Below are 16,606 nucleotides of genomic sequence, written 5' to 3'. Positions count from 1 at the left end.
CACACATCACCCACTCTTCTAACCACTAGAAGACCAAGCCTTTCCTAACACTTTTTATTTACATTAATTTTTTATAATTATTTTACTAGAAAATTGCTTAGAAAACCCCAAACATGATATACACTTTTGTGAATATTAATGCACAAAAAACACAATATATTGTATTCCAATTGTTTGGTAAGATATAAAATATGGTCTTATCTCAAGTAAATAGATAGAAAATTGCTGAAGTTGGTGCAACGGCGACAAACTACATACATTTTTAATATCCATAGGCAATGTTTTAAAAGCCTTTACAGGTTACAAATTTACATTTATACAGGAGGTCTAGTGCTAGAATTATTGCCCTAGATCTGACATTCCATTTGATACCTCTCATGTATGGTGCAATTGCTGTTTACATACCGACACAAGACCGATGCTTGCGTTTGCCTTTGCATGCAAGTCGGGGGGACAGAGGTGCTTTTTTTTATTTATTTATTTTCATTATTTGTTTTGCTTTTTTATTGTATTTCTATACTGTTCGCTTTATTTTTTATCATTTTTATTATCGCAGGGAATGTACTGTAAATATCCCCTGTGATAGTAATAGACAGGGATAGGTACTCTTTTCTGAGAAATCAGGGGTCTATTAGACTCTAGATATCTCCTCTGTGTCACGGTACTACTTACGATGAGCCCACAGGTGAGCAGGTGACAGGGGATCCCCCAGGGCGTGGAATCTAAGAGCACGCCAGTGTTCCGCCAGGGACCCTCTCATGAAGGTTTGGACTTAGCTACGTGCTGACCCCAGGTCCCGACCCCCGGGTTCACCCTGCTCGCTAGGGAAGTACCAGAAGACACTGCTAGACAAGGATGGATGGATGAAGCAAAGGAAAGCTGGATAGAGAGCCAAGGTCAGGGCGGGCTGCAGACAACGTAATCAGAACAAGCCAGCTAGGTACCCAAGGAATCAGTTCACGAGGGGTCAGGTAAAACAGGTTACACAAGGGAGCTCAGAAACAAATGTTGTTCAAGCAATAGTAGCTGGTTAGAAAGGGATTTAAATAGACAAACACTCAGAGTAAACACTCAAAGTCCAGCGATGTACCAGTACATTGCTGGTCCTTGTTGGGCATATATGTAATGTTCTTTTTTTCATGAAACCTGTGGGCTGAATGAAAAAAATAAACTAACTGATTCATCCATTCACATTGATCAATGAAGTCATCTCTGCCAAAAAAGTGAAAAAAAATATACCAAAGCATTGGGGAGGTCCACCCACTGACCACTCCAGGCACCATGCTTTGGCATATACGGCGGTGCAGTCCGGTCCCGAGCATCCAGGATTCCCCCTTTCCTCTTTGGACCAGGTCTTCATTGACCTTGCATGGTCTTGACACCCTACATGCTCCATCATCTGGTCGGTTGTTAACCCCTCAACGCCCATGAGAATTCAGTGTGGTATCGTTGGCTGATTTTTTATACACCTTTTTATCCTTATTATCTGTTTTTTTAACAAAAAAATACAGCCTTCTAACTGTTGTGGTTTTCCACTTCATTATCTAGTCCATTGAGAGCTGTTCCCCAGGTTACTTTTTCTTATGTCACATTCTTTTTATTTTATCTGTGGTGGAGAACTCTCCTCCTACAGCGTTGCAATCACTGACATATGTATTCTGAAAGCACACCCTGCTGCTGTCAGAATAAGCAGATTAGTGCTGTAGTATGAATGCTGTTCCTGCAAAGCAAACAATGATTAAAAATAAAACACAGAAAGAACAGAATATTAACTTAATAAAGCAATATTTATCTGTGTGATTGTTTTAATTTTTTAGTTTTCTTTTTCTTTTTTTATGTTTTTTACTTTTTTTGTAACTTGTAATCTGTAAACTTTTCCGACTAGGATATCTCAAAATGCAATAGCCAGTTACCTGACTATCTAACATCTTTTGATACCCTGTGTGAATGTGTGCCCTAGATGGTGCCATGCTGTGCCCTACACTAATACTCCACTAGTGTGTGGTAGTGATGGAAGCAGTCTTTGAGGCAGATACCAGGTTGGCCAGGACAGAAGGGATAGAAAAAGTGTGTGTCTCTTCCGTGTCTGCTATAGACATGACATCTAGACATGTGCACTCAGTTTAATTCCAAATTCGTTTTTTTATGAATTTAGACTAATCCGAATAACTGAATTTTTGAATTTCCAATTTTTTCGGAATATTTGGAAATTCTAAATTTCCAAAATTTGGAGAATAGAAAATTTGAAATATCAGAAATTTGGAATTCAAAAATCTGAAAATATAAAATTTCAGAAATTCAAAAATTTGAAATGTGAAAATCCCGAAATTCTAAATTTCGGAAATTCGAAAATGCAAAAATGCATAAATCTAAAAATAAGAAAGAAAATCAGAAAATTCAATAGAACAAAAACCTGAAAATAAGATCCTTTCACATTTGGTTGTTAGTGAATGTAACTAATATGAATTCATCCAAAGTTACAAATTATCCGTAATAACGAATGCCATATCTAAACGAATGGCACTTAGTGTATTAATAATAGTAAATAACAATAATAATAATTAAAATAGAAACGTATTATTGTTATTTATTATTATTTAGCTTTGTTTCATTTGTTTAGATGTGGCATTCTTCCTTTTGGATAATTTGTAACTTCAGACAAATTTGTATTCTTTACGTTCACTAACAGCCAAATTTGAGAGAAAATTTAAATTCCTATAATTGAATGTTCATTATTATTAGTTAGTTAGTTTTTTGGTTTTGCGTTCTAATTTTCAGATTTTCCATTCTTATTTTTGGATTTTCAGATTTTTGAATTACTGAATTTTCGAATTACTGAATTTTCGAATTAACAAATCTTTGAATTTCTGAATCTTCAAATTTGCAAATTTTCGAATACAAAATTTTCAAATTGACAAATTCTGAATTTAAAAATGTCCAAATGTAAAAAAAATTAATTTCCTTATGTCCGAATGTCCAAGTCTTTGAATTCACGAATTCCGAATTTTCAAATTCAGGAATTTTTTGCATTTTCAAATTTACGAATTTTCAAATGTGCAAAAAAAACGAACGAAACGAAAACAAACACATTTTTTGGCAGTGCACATGTCTGATGACATCTCTTTTGGTCTGACTTTTGGATTAGGGTACCAGGAATGGCATCCGGAAAGTTCCCTTCCTGCAGCCGTCTCACTGCATCTGGGTTGGGAGTTTGGACCACAGCACCTCCTGGATACAAAGGGGCCTGTGATGATCTCTTCCTGACATTTTAGGAAGGATCCACTTCTTCTTGACGCTTTGTGAAGTACAAAAGTGTTGAACAGAGCCGATTGAAATAAATATGTGGACTCTTTCTTGTACCAGCATCTGGCTTTATGGAAAACTAAGTCCGACTTCATCATCTGATCGCTGAAATCTACCCCTCCCATGTTAAGGTCATAGTCGTGGACCCAGAGGGGCTTCCCAACAACACTGGTCAGGGTTGTAATTTAGACTGTTGTATCTGCGTGAATGGAGGACAGAATGAGAACTTTTCATTTATCCTTCCACCTCACTGCCAGCAATTCATTAGATCTGAAGCTGGCTTTCTCCTCCTTTCTAAGTTGAGTATTCACCATCATCCGTCAGTTCCCTCCTGAACCCCCCGTAGAAGCTCCTGAGTTCTGGTTCTTCTTGTAGAATGGTGCTGGGATGGATGGCTGCTATCTCAGTGCTGGGGGGAAATGGTGACTTGGGATGATTACATTGAAGATGAAAATGATCTCTTCCTATAATTATCTATGAGAAGTATTACTGGTCACTGTCTGGGTGACATGAAGAAAAGATAGAAAGGTGAGAGGACAAGAAGGAGGATCGCTGGTCAGTAGGGATGAGCCGAACACCCCCCGGTTCGGCTCGCACCAGAACTTTCGAACGGACCCCAAATTCGTACGAACGTTAGAACCCCATTGAAGTCTATGGGACTCGAACGTTCGAAATGAAAAGTGCTAATTTTAACGGCTAATATGCAAGATACTGTCCTAAAAAGGGTTTGGGGACCTGGCTCCTGCCCCAGGGGACATGGGTCAATGCCTAAAATGTTTTTAAAAATGGCCGTTTTGGCGGGAGCACTGATTTTAATGACGATTAAAGTGAAAAAAAAAGTGAAATATTCCTTTAACTATGGTGCCTGGGGGGTATCTGTAGTATGCCTGTGAAGTGCCACGTGTTTCCCGTGTTTAGAACAGTCCCTGCACAAAATGACATTAAACGGAAATAACACCATTTAAAACTGCTTGCGGTTTTAATGTTATATCTGGTTCCTGCAATATGGTTGAAAATCATTGAGAAAAATGGCATGGGTAGCCCTCCCTGCCCATTACCAGCCCCTTTAGGTCTTGTACGCATATTAAGGGGAACCCCGTACCCATATTAAAAAAAGGAAATGCGTGTGGCCCCCAGGCCCTATGTACTCAGAACAGCAGTATACAGGCGGTGCAAACAAGACAGGGCCTGTGTAGGTTTGTTGTGTTAAGTTGAATCTGTTTGTAATTTTCAACTGGTACATTTTTAAAGTGTAGCTCCAGTCAAAAAAACTATTTTTAAGCTTTTTGGAAAACATAGGGAAGGGTTATCACCCCTGTCTGCTGTCTCCTTCCGTTTGCAAGTAGGAGATGTTTGTAAATTGGATGTTTGAAAGTAGGGGCCTGCCCTATATGCTCTGCAGAAATGGCGGAACAAGGTGTTGGTTTTGCCACAACATTGTAAGCCCTCAAAGTGACTCTTGGTGGGCGCTGGAGCGCCCTGCTGTGAACGATTATATCAAGAATTGTAATTACATGCCATTGTTGAACAGTGGTAGAAAAATTGACCTTTGGTGGTTGTGGTGCTGGTGCCACAACACTATAAGTCCTCACCGTTACTCTGGGTCGGCACAGGAAGGGGCCCTCCTGTGAAATATTATATCAAGAATTGTAATTACATGTCCCTGTTAAACAGGGGCAGAAAAATTTGGCCTTAGGCACTGGTGCTGGTGCTGGTGCCACCACACTGCAACCTCTGCCATATACTCTAGTTTTAATGCAGGAATTAGCCCTGCTGCAAAGCATTGCATCAAAAATTGTACTTAAACGCCCCTGTTAAACAGGGGCAGAAAAATTGGGCCTTAGGCACTGGTGCTGGTGCCACCACACTGCAACCTCTGCCATATACTCTAGTTTTAATGCAGGAATTAGCCCTGCTGCAAAGCATTGCATCAAAAATTGTAATTAAACGCCCCTGTTAAACACGGGCAGAAAAATTTGGCCTTAGGCACTGGTGCCACCACACTGCAACCTCTCCCATATACTCTTGTTTGATTGCAGGAATTAGCCCTGCTGCAAAGCATTGCATCAAAAATTGTACTTAAACGCCCCTGTTAAACAGGGGCAGAAAAATTGGGCTGATGGCATCAACCAGAACCAGAAATGTTCTTCCAACATATCAGCAGAGGAGGAAGAGGATAGACAATCAACATAACAGGATAGTCACTCAGCATCAGCATAGGCAGTCTTGAAGGGATGTGATATTTCAAAAAAAATTATTCTGTTACATCAGCTTCAGGTGCTTGGTAGCTGTGGGTGATCCAAGACTGATTCATCTTGATGAAGGTCAGTCGATCAACTGATTCGGTGGACAGGCGCACCCTGTGATCGGTAACAAAGCCACCAGCAGCACTGAAGGTGCGTTCCCAAAGAACGCTGGATGCAGGACAGGCCAGTAGCTCAATTGCATACTGTGCAAGCTCTGGCCAGTGATCCATCCTCAAGACCCAGTAAGCCAGAGGATTTTCGGTGGGAAAGGTGTCCAAGTCTGACCTTGCCCCTAGGTATTCCTGCACCATGTAAATCAGACGCTGGCGATGGGTGCTGGAACCGATCATACCTTGGGGCTGCGGACTAAAAAATTGTCTGAAAGCATCAGTCAGACGGCCACCTTCTCCACCGCTCCTTCTGACCGATGCCTCAGCAACACGTTGTCCAGGACCAGGAGTTTGTAACCTCCCAGTCTCTGGGAACGCATTGCACAGACCTTTCTGCAAGGCCTCCCGGAGATGTCTCATCCTCTGCTCCCTCTGCGATGGCAAGATAAGGTCGGCAACCTTACCCTTGTACCGTGGATCAAGGAGAGTGGCCAGCCAGTAATGGTCCCTCTCCTTGATCCGAAGAATACGAGGATCCTTCCGCAGGCTTTGCAGGATCAGGGAGGCCATGCAGCGTAGGTTAGCTGAGGCATTCGGTCCGGAGTCCTCTGGGTCACTAAGGACAATATGATCCGCAGCTACCTCCTCCCAGCCACGTACAAGTCCACGTGTTTCTTGGGACTGTAAATCATCCCTACAAGACTGCTGCTGCTGCTGCTGATGCTGATGCTGAGTGCCAGCCTCCACCTCCATGCTGACACAATCATCCTCCTCCTCCTCTTCCTCCTCCTCATCCTCTTCCTGTGTGATGGGTGGCACAGCAGGAACACTGTCTGGATAAAGGGGGCCTTGAGAGGCAAGGAAGTCCTCCTCTTCCTGCCTCTGTTCTGCCTCAAGTGCCCTGTCCATTATTCCATGCAGCGTATGCTCCAAGAGGTGGACAAGAGGTACAGTGTCACTTATGCATGCACTGTCACTGCTCACCATCCTTGTGGCCTTCTCAAACGGTGACAGGACAGTGCATGCATCCCTGATCATGCCCCAGTGGCGTGGTGAAAAAAAACCAAGCTCCCCTGACCCTGTCCTGGTGCCGTAGTCGCACAGGTACTCATTGATGGCCCTCTGCTGCGTGTGCAGCCGCTGCAGCATGGCCAATGTTGAGTTCCATCTGGTGGGCATGTCACATATAAGGCGGTTCTTGGGCAGGTTCAACTCCTTTTGGAGCTCAGCCAGCCGAGCACAGGCATTAAATGATCGGCGGAAATGCACACAGACTTTCCTGGCCTGCTTCAGGACATCCTGTAAGCCGGGGTACCTGCCCAAGAACCGCTGCACCACCAGGTTAAGGACGTGAGCTACACAGGGCACATGGGTCAGTTATCCCTGTCGGAGGGCGGAGAGGAGGTTGGTGCCATTGTCGCAAACCACCATTCCTGGCTTAAGCTGGTGTGGCGTCAACCACCTCTCGGCCTGCCCCTGCAGAGCTGACAAAACATCCGCCCCAGTGTGGCTCCTGTCCCCCAAACAAACCAGCGCAAGCACGGCATGGCATCGTTTTGCCTGCGTACTTGCGTAGCCCCTGGAACGCCTACGGAGCACCACTGGTTCTGAGGACAGAGCACTGGAAGAGGCCATGGAGGAAGAAGAAGAGGAGGGGGTGGAGGAGAGAGGTGTGTCACAACCAATAGTAGCATTTTGGAGGCGTGGTGGCAGAACAACCTCCAACACTACTGCACCTTGTCCTGCATCCTTCCCAGCTGCCAGAAGAGTGACCCAATGGGCCGTGAAAGACAGGTAACGTCCCTGTCCATGCCTGCTGGACCATGAGTCAGCGGTAATATGCACCTTACCGCTGACCGCCCTGTCCAGTGAGGCAAGGACATTGCCTTCCACATGCCGGTAGAGAGCCGGAATCGCCTTCCGTGAGAAAAAGTGGCGTTTGGGGACCTGCCACTGAGGACCCACACATTGTACAAACTCACGGAAGGGGGCCGAGTCTACCAACTGAAAAGGCAGCAGTTGAAGTGCTAGCAATTTAGCCAAGCTAGCATTCAACCGCTGGGCATGTGGATGGCTGGGAGTGAACTTCTTTCGCCGGTCCAGCAGCTGGGGCAGGGACATTTGCCTGCTATAATCGGACGTGGGTGTACCGCTAGCAGAGTTCCCGGAAGCACTTGGCTGTGACACACCTAATTCTACACCTTCATTCCTCTCAGAGCAGGTTTCAGAGAGGACTGAAGGTCTAGTGGGGTTGGAGATCCCAGCTGATGAGGAGCAAGGAGAGGTCCGCTTTGTTCTTTGGTGTGGGTCTTTGAGGTACGCTTGCCAACGAGCTGCATGGCAGGTCAACATATGTCTGGTCAAGCATGTGGTGCCCAAGCGGCTGATGTTTTGGCCACGTGAGATACGCTTGAGACATACGTTGCAAATAGCAGCGGTGCGATCTGATGCACTCGTCTCAAAAAAGGCCCACACCAAAGAACTTTTAGAATAACGCGCAGAGGCAGCGCTCTGTACAGGCGGAGCTCTGCGGTGTGATTCAGTCGGTGTGCTGCCCCTAAGCTGGCCCCCGGAGGGCATCCTGCCTTGTTGGACATGTGCCTCCTCCTCCCTCCTTCCAGGCACCCACGTGGAGTCAGTGCCCTCATCATCCCCTCCCTCTTCATCGCTGTAGCAAACCTGGCAGTATGCTGCAGCTTGTGGAACATGACTGCCAGATTGCTGTCCTTCTTGAGCATCCCCTCTCTCTGCGCTCACGCTACTGCCTTCCTCTAGCTGAGTGTCATCATCAGAGCCCACAAAACACTGGGCATCCTCCTGGAGCATGTACCCAACACTGTGCTCAAAGAGTTCAGGAGACTCCTCAGGAGGACGTGGTGGGTCTAGGGAAGGAGTCACTGATGATGACATTGAGAGGAGGGAAGACGATGCGTTGGCAGCTGCTTTGCTAGTACCCTGAGACTGGGTGAGAGAGGATGAGGAGGATGAAGAGGGCTTGGTCATCCACTCTACCAAGTCGTTGGTATGTTGCGGTTCAACATGTCCAGCTGCCGAAAAGAAGGACAAGCGTGTCACATGGCCACGTGCTGATGACAATGCACCGCGTCCACGACCAGCACTGTTGTCTCTAGACACAGAGCCTGCTTGCCCTCTTTTATCGGCTCGTGCCTGTCTGCCTCTCCTTGCTGGCCTTCCAGACATGGTAATGGCCTGAAGGGAGTTGGGTAAAAAAGCAGTTGGGTAGTGTATATTGTGCTAGAGGCACACAACACCCACTAACTCCTGCAGATGCCTTTATTATAGAACACCAGAGATAAAGGGGTATATACAGATGTATACTGTGCTGTGCTGGAGGCACACACAACTTCCAATAACTCCTGCAGATGGCAAGTGGGCTCAAATAGAGAACAGCTATGTAGGTGGATATAGCGGTATGTACTGGGTACAGAGCACGCAGACAGCACACACTATCTCCTAACACTACTGGGTACAGAGCACGCAGACAATAACCAGAGAACACCAGAGATAAAGGGGTATATACAGATGTATACTGTGCTGTGCTGGAGGCACACACAACTTCCAATAACTCCTGCAGATGGTCTCAAATAGAGAAGAGCTATGTAGGTGGATATAGCGGTATGTACTGGGTACAGAGCACGCAGACAGCACGCACTATCTCCTAACACTACTGACTGCAAGCGCTATTATAAAAGATAGATCACTAGCAATATAGGTGAGGTGAATATAGCGGTGTATACTGCGGTCAGGGCACGCAGACAATAACCACTACACAACAGCAAGATCGAAAATTGGCCGAAAACGATCGGTGTGTACTGTGTTGAAGGTACACAGAACACCCACTGCTTCAGACGCCAACACACTACACGGCGGCCTTATATAGTGTGGGGCGTGCACTACACAGCCTGAGCTATGATTGGCCACAGGCATCCTGTCTGTGGCCAATCATGGCTCTCCTCGCTGCTGGCGCTGCGATTGGCCAAGCATGCGGGGTCACAGTGCATGCTTGGCCAATCATGAGCCAGCAATGCACTGCGCCATCGCAGTGCATTGTGGGCCATGAGCGCACACACGAATTTGACGCGAATGGACCAAAATGTTCGGACTTCGCCGAGCGGACGAACAGCCAATGTTCGAGTCGAACGTACGTTTGACTCGAACACGAAGCTCATCCCTACTGGTCAGATTACAGCGGCTGAACAGAACCAAAATCCCCCCTTTAATAAATCCCTCTATGATGTTTTCTTAGAGCAGAAGATACAGAAATGTGATTCCATAAACCTCCAAACAATGGATTGATGATTTCTCTATTGCTTTATTCTTCCATTCAGGAGAATGGGAAGATCTCTTCTACCCACTGAATGTAGAGCTGTAGCCAGGCCAGGAACATCCCATAATATACAGATTATTAACAAGCAGTAACCGAGATTTAACCCTTTCCCTGCCAGAGAGATTTCTTTCATTTTGCCACATTTTAGGTCTGAGGACCCCCCCAACACATGACTGTACAGTATATCCTGAGATCCTGAGACCCTATAGATGGGAAGGGGGGCCGCTGTCATTTTACATGTCAGACAATGTCACACAACTGGATATCCAACCCGTATTTTCTTTGGTGTGATTGTGTGTGGCCAAGTCCGTTCATTCGGAAAGTCCATCAGAACTCTGTCAGAACTCCGTCAGAACTCCATCGAAAGTCTGCCGGACTTAAGTCCTGTTGTGTGTACGCGGCACAAGAGTTTTTCTCACAGCGGAGTTCCTCCATAATGTGACGTCCTCGTCCTCCCGATCCGCGCTGGGCGGATCACAGACATTCCTCATTTTATTATTTTATTATATTCAGGATGGAAATTTTCCCTTCCCCCTCCCTGGAGGTGGAGCTTCTCATCTCCACTCTGCAATGCGTTCTGGGAGATTTGTGTCACCAATCGGCTTTGCCGGGCCGTACCATCCGGTATTTGTACACCGGATATGACACCATGGAAGACGGTGGCCATTTATAAAAAGGGTATCCAAGCTTTTGTTTCCATGGTTACCAAAGCTTCTTATACACAGTGATGGGAGGTGGGGAGGGGTTGGACCATCTCATCTTACATACAGAGTCAGGGGGAGGAGGAGGGGACACACCAATACTAATCATTTATAATACAGGGATAGTTTTTAAGTGGTAATATGATAGGGGCAGTTTTGAGGGAGCAATATTGATGGTGCAGTTTTGATCTTGGTAATATAATGGGGTAATTTTCATGGAGGCAGTTTTGATGGGGCAATTTTGATGGTGGCAGTATTGATGGGCCAATTTTGATGGGGGCAGTTTTGATGGTGGCATTATGATGGGGCAATTTGATGGGGCAGTTTTGATGGGGCAATTTTATGGGGCAGTTTTGATGGGGGCAATATGATGGAGCAATTTTGATGGGGACAACAGGATGGGGCAGTTTCGATTGGGCAATTTTGATTGTGGCAGTATGATGGGGCAATTTTGATGGGGGCAAGTTTGATGGGGCAGTTTTGATGGGGCCATTTTGATGGAGCAATATGATGGGGAAGTTTTGATGGGGAAATTTTGATGGTGGCAATATGATGGGGCAGTTGTGATGTGGCAGTTTTGATTGTGGCAGTATGATGGGGAAATTTTGATGGGGGCATTATAATGGGGCAATTTTGATGGTGGCAGTTAGGATGGGGCAATTTTGATGGGGACAATTTTGATGGGGACAATTTTTATTTATTTTTTATTTATTTTTATTGAAAGTTTTCAACACATTAATAACATACAAACATACCAAACGGTCTGGTATGTCCCCAAAATGTGGCAATTTAGGATTGAACCATAGAGGAGTGTCAGGAGACCAACTCCCCTCTGGCTGTTTCATCAAGGTCTGCGCTTTTTCCCATGCCTGTATCGTTGCCCGCATAGAGGCCGTCAGAGCTGGTGAAGCCCCTGAACCCCTATACACCAGATAGGACAGGCTCTAATAGGAGCCCAAAAGGGCCGCCTCCAGTACATTTGCCGAATCCCCGTCCTCCCGTGTCAGCCACCGTCCGGCGACCACCATTTGCCCAGCTAAATAATATTTAAAAATATCCGGCAATGCCAAGCCACCTTGACCCCATGGCTCTTGCAAAACCCTGAGACATATGCGGGGGTGCGTAGCGGCCCATAAAAAGGATCCAAAGAGACTATTAACCCACCGAAAAAATGAGCAGGGAGCCCAAATAGGGGAATTACGTAAAAGGTAAAGGAACACAGGCAGAACCTTCATTTTGAGCAGGTTAACCATACCGATGAGGGACAGCGGCAGATGCTTCCAAGCTTCCAGCTGCCCCTTCACCCTGGCCAGCAAGGGAAGGAGATTCAGAGACATAAAGTCGCCCACTCTTGGCGAAACTCTCACTCCCAAGTATTAAAATTCTTGCACCCAGGCAATGGGGACCCTAGTGGTCGCCAACTCCCGCGCCTCCCCGTCAATAGCCAGCACGTTGGATTTCTCCCAATTGACCCGGAGCCCGGAGAACTCAGCAAATTTGTCGAGCACCCCAAACACTGCCTCCAAAGATGGCCCTGCATCCTTCAAGAAGAGGAGCATGTCGTCTGCATATAGCGCTATACATTCCCTAATACCCCCCACCTCCAATGCTCCTACCCCAGGTGATAGCCTCAGGGCTATAGCCAGCGGTTCTATTGCCAATGCAAATAAGAACGGGGATAAAGGACACCCCTGACGCGTGCCCCTGTGAACGCCGAATTGGGGTGAAACTGAGTTAGCTATCTTGATACCCGCCTGTGTAGAACTGTAAAGCAAAGAAATCCAGGTCACATAGATCTCCCCAAAGCCCATTTTCAGCAGAACCGTCAACATGTATTGCCAGTCTACTGAATCAAAGGCCTTGGCCATATCCAGGGAAACTACCACTCTAGATCCTTTTTCTGGGTGTTCAATCTGTAGGCGGGCAAACAATCTGCGTAAATTAGTATCAGTAGATTTCTGCGGAATGAAACCCGTCTGATCTATATCCACCAGAGTCGTGATAACCTGAGAGAGTCGGGTAGCCAGCACCTTGGTTAAAATTTTTAAGTCCTGGTTCAGCAGTGCAATCAGTCGATATGACGAGCATGATAAGGGGTCCTTGCCCGGCTTCGGCAGCAAGATCACCTGTGCCTCCAGCAAAGAAGCCCGGAGACACCTGTGTTCCAAGCAGTAATCATATAGGTTTTTAAGTCTAGGAACCAATTCTTCCAAATGCTGTCTATACCACTCGATGCAGAAGCCGTCAGGCCCTGGGGATTTACGGGGAGGGAAGGACCTAATAGCTTTTTCAATTTCTTCCGTCGTTATGTCAGCCTCCAAAAAGTCCCTATCCACCTCAGACAGCCTCGGGATCTGCAACGATGCTAACTCCCCGTCTAACTCCGCCATGTCATAAGTCGGAATGGGTGCGTACAGAGTCTTGTAGTATTCCACAAATGTGTCCAGTATGTCCGTCTGGGTTGTCAAAAGGTCACCCTGAGTGTTCTTGATACAAGGGATATTAGTCTGTACCCGTTGCTCAGCCACCAGCATGGCTAACAGTTTACCGTTCTTATCCCCTTGTTCAAAGATGGATTCAGCCATTTTTGTCCTAGATGTGTGTGTTAGATCAGAGTAATGGAGTGCTAAAGCACGCCTTGCCTCCAGCAGTGCGCCATAAGTGACATCAGACTGATTATTCACGTGCTCCATAGCACACACCCTCTCCCTGTCCTGCAATTCTTGATCTATCTGATTATGGGACCTGCGGGCCTGCTTAATGGCTGAAATATAGTGCCCCCGCATGCAGGCCTTAAAGCCATCCCAAACTATGGCGGCGTCGGCAGACCCCTCGTTATCCTCCCAATAATGTGCAAAGTGTGGCGCTACGTGAGAGGACACCTCTTCCACCTCCAACCACCCCGGGTTCAATCTCCACCCCCTCCCCGTAGGACCTACGGTGGATCCAATATGAATTGACAAGGGCGAATGGTCTGAAATACACCCCGCTAAATATTGTGCCCCCCCCCCACTAATTGCAGCATAGAAGTATTTGCAAATGCTAAATCTATTCTCGAAGAGGATTTATGAGTTTTTGACAAATATGAGTAACCTCTGGTGACAGGGTTTTTCCAACGCCAAAGCTCTGTCAGGGAAGCAACCGCCGCCCAGGTAGAGAGATCGGCCGACGCCACCCTAGATGCATTGGACGAGTCCAAAGCAGTAGATAGGATAGCATTAAAGTCCCCGGCTATAAGGAGAGGGAGATGCATGTAAGGCGCCAGTTTACCCAAAAGGTCATACAGGATCTGAATCTGGAATGGGGGTGGGATATAAACATTCACCAATACCATTTTGCACGCACCAATATCCGCCACAATTACCAAAAACCTACCAGCCGGGTCTGAGATCACATGGTGGATGGTGCACGGTACCGCCTTACTGATTAAAATTGATACTCCCCTGGAGTAGGTAGAGTATGTAGCATGTAACGCTCTCTGTACCCAGGCTCTGCGTAAGGCCAGCACCCTGCTCCCATCCAGATGCGTCTCCTGCAAGAACACCACATGAGGATTTAACGTTTTTAAATATTGAAACATTAAAGCTCTACGGAATTTATCGTTAAGACCTCTAACATTCCATGAAACTACATTAAACCCCGATCCCGCCATCATTCCCCACATAACTCGTTAGTCGGTAAATACAGTACAAACGACACCCTGCTGCCGTGTAACAACACAAAAAAACATGTACACGCAGCTTATCCCCAAACTGAGTCCAAAAACAGTCCCGAAAGGCATAGCCTTGATGGGTCAAAAAGGACCACAAGACAAAAAGTAAAAAAAACCCTATAACCAAAATAAAAGAGTCAAGAGTCTAAAGTAACATGGACATAGTGTTCATGTGCCTGGAGCTCCCACTCCCTTCACAGCCCGTCCGTCCTTCGGTATGGATATCCGGAAAGCCTGTGCCGCTACGTGCCTGCCGCCAACTCGTTTATCCAGGTGGGGGTAAGCACAAAAATGATATGGGCAACCATGACAGGCCGCCACACCTGAGGCAGGGAACCTGCAGGATAATGTACAGAAGAAGCTGCCTTCGACTGCCACCACCCGCCCCCCACCCTGGCCAAAGCGCGTCAGGCTTCTTGGTAAATATCAAGTATATTCCAGCCGGGGACACATGTGCAGAGGAGGCAGGCCCTCCTGACGTGGGGCACCAACCACCCATAGCAACAACAAAGAAGAAAAAAGAGCAGGTAGCTACCAATCAATCCGCAACTTGGTGATCAGGAGTGTCATAGCAGGCCAGTTACAGTGATTGCAGCCATTGATCTGCTTCCACGGGAGACTCAAAGAATTTCACCGATCCTCCATGTTGCACCCGCAGTCGGCTAGGATAAAGCATAGAATATTTCAGCTCACGCTCACGGAGCCTCCTTCTGACGTCTGTAAATGTCTTGCGTCGTCTCTGAAGATCCGCAGAGAAATCAGGATACAGGTGCACCACCGTGTTCTCAAAAGACAGAGTCTGATGTTTGCGAGCCTCACGTAGGATCCGATCACGGTCCTGAAAATTGAGAAAGCGTACCAAGAACGGTCTGGGGGGGGCCCCCGGAGGACCCCGACTGGTCGGGACCCTGTGAGCTCTCTCGATCACATACGTTGGAGGAACATCGGTCAAGTTAAGCAACGATTTAAAGAAATCTTCAGCAAATTCAGCCGGACGGTGCCCCTCTGCCCCCTCCGGTAGGCCCAAGACCCTGACATTGTTTCTGCGCAAACGGTTTTCAGCGTCATCGGATTCGGCCACCAGAGTCTGGACCGTGCGCTGCAGCGCTTGGATGGCCGCATCGTGACGGTGAGTAGTGTCCTCCGTCGCAGAGATGCGCGATTCAGTCTCCGAGAGCCTGCCCCGGAATTTATCAAAATCTGCTCTTATAAGGTTGCATTCCTCCGCCAGGTGATCTATACGCACCAACAAGGAAGTTCTGCTTTGCTCAATCGCTGCAAGAATAACAGTGGTATCATTGGTTGGAGGTACCGTGGGTGCAGATGTGTTAGCCTCCTGTGGGGCCGCCTGCTCCATATCTGCCATGAGAGCCTTGAATTGATTTAGAAAGTCACTAGGAGTCTGCGCAGGCTGTAACGCTGCTTTCTTAGCTGCAGACTTGCCTTTGGAGGGCATGAGGATAAGATAGCGGGCAAGCTGGCTGTGAATACACTTGTGGGTAGAGAGGGTGGTGCGGCCCTTTAAGGATATGTAACCGCTGGGATGCAGCAGAGAATGATGATGATGACAAAAAGCACAATTCTGGTAGCCTACGAGCCACTCACAGCCATAAACAAAACAATACAGAATGCATACAGTCTTGCTATGTACTAGGAAGGTGGAGTATGGCCCTTTAAAATATTCAGTTCATGCAATTGATCTGTCCAGCATGTAAAGCAGCAGGGAATGGCACCAGGGCTGCTACCCTCTCCCCCTCTCCTCTCTCCACCTCTTCTGTGCAGTTATTAAAGCCCCCCAGTTAAGGACTCACCGCCCCAGCAAAGTTGGTACAGGGCCTCCACATAGCAGACAGTCCTCCCCGCAGTATATGCACCGCTGCGCGGCCGTTTGCGACGGATCGTGGCCGTCACGGCATCCGTTTTCGGCGGTATGGCCCGAGGATGGTTCTCCTTCCCCTTCGTTCCGCGCCCCGGTGTGGCCGATTCCCGCACTCGGTACTCCACAGCGGCCGGTCCGGAGGCTCTACAGGCCGCAAGATGGCGGCCGGACACCGCGAGTCAGCTAGGCCGCAAGCCTCAGGGCCGCCAGGGATACCGCTCTCCACTCCAATAACGCCTCGACGCAGCCCAGCGGAATGTCAGAAGCACAGGGGAGATAGTTTGGCCGTCCCTAAGGTCAGACAGGC

General features: G+C 47.2%; 1 protein-coding gene across 1 annotated transcript in view; it reads right to left on the bottom strand.

Moving 5' to 3' along the window:
• LOC143958236 (vomeronasal type-2 receptor 26-like) overlaps positions 1-13,293 on the bottom strand; it is a 62,282-nt gene extending 48,989 nt beyond the window's left edge. The window contains exon 1 of the mRNA XM_077467753.1: positions 13,045-13,293. Within this exon, the coding sequence (XP_077323879.1) occupies positions 13,045-13,293 (249 nt within the window). The remainder of the gene's footprint in view (positions 1-13,044) is intronic.
• Between the last annotated feature and the right edge of the window lie 3,313 nt (positions 13,294-16,606).

This window comes from Lithobates pipiens, unplaced genomic scaffold (genome assembly GCF_037356315.1).
Source record: "Lithobates pipiens isolate NorthernLeopardFrog02 unplaced genomic scaffold, aLitPip1_a1.2 Scaffold_6, whole genome shotgun sequence".
NCBI classification, from domain to species: domain Eukaryota; kingdom Metazoa; phylum Chordata; class Amphibia; order Anura; family Ranidae; genus Lithobates; species Lithobates pipiens.
This window is presented reverse-complemented; position numbering and strand designations above follow the sequence as displayed.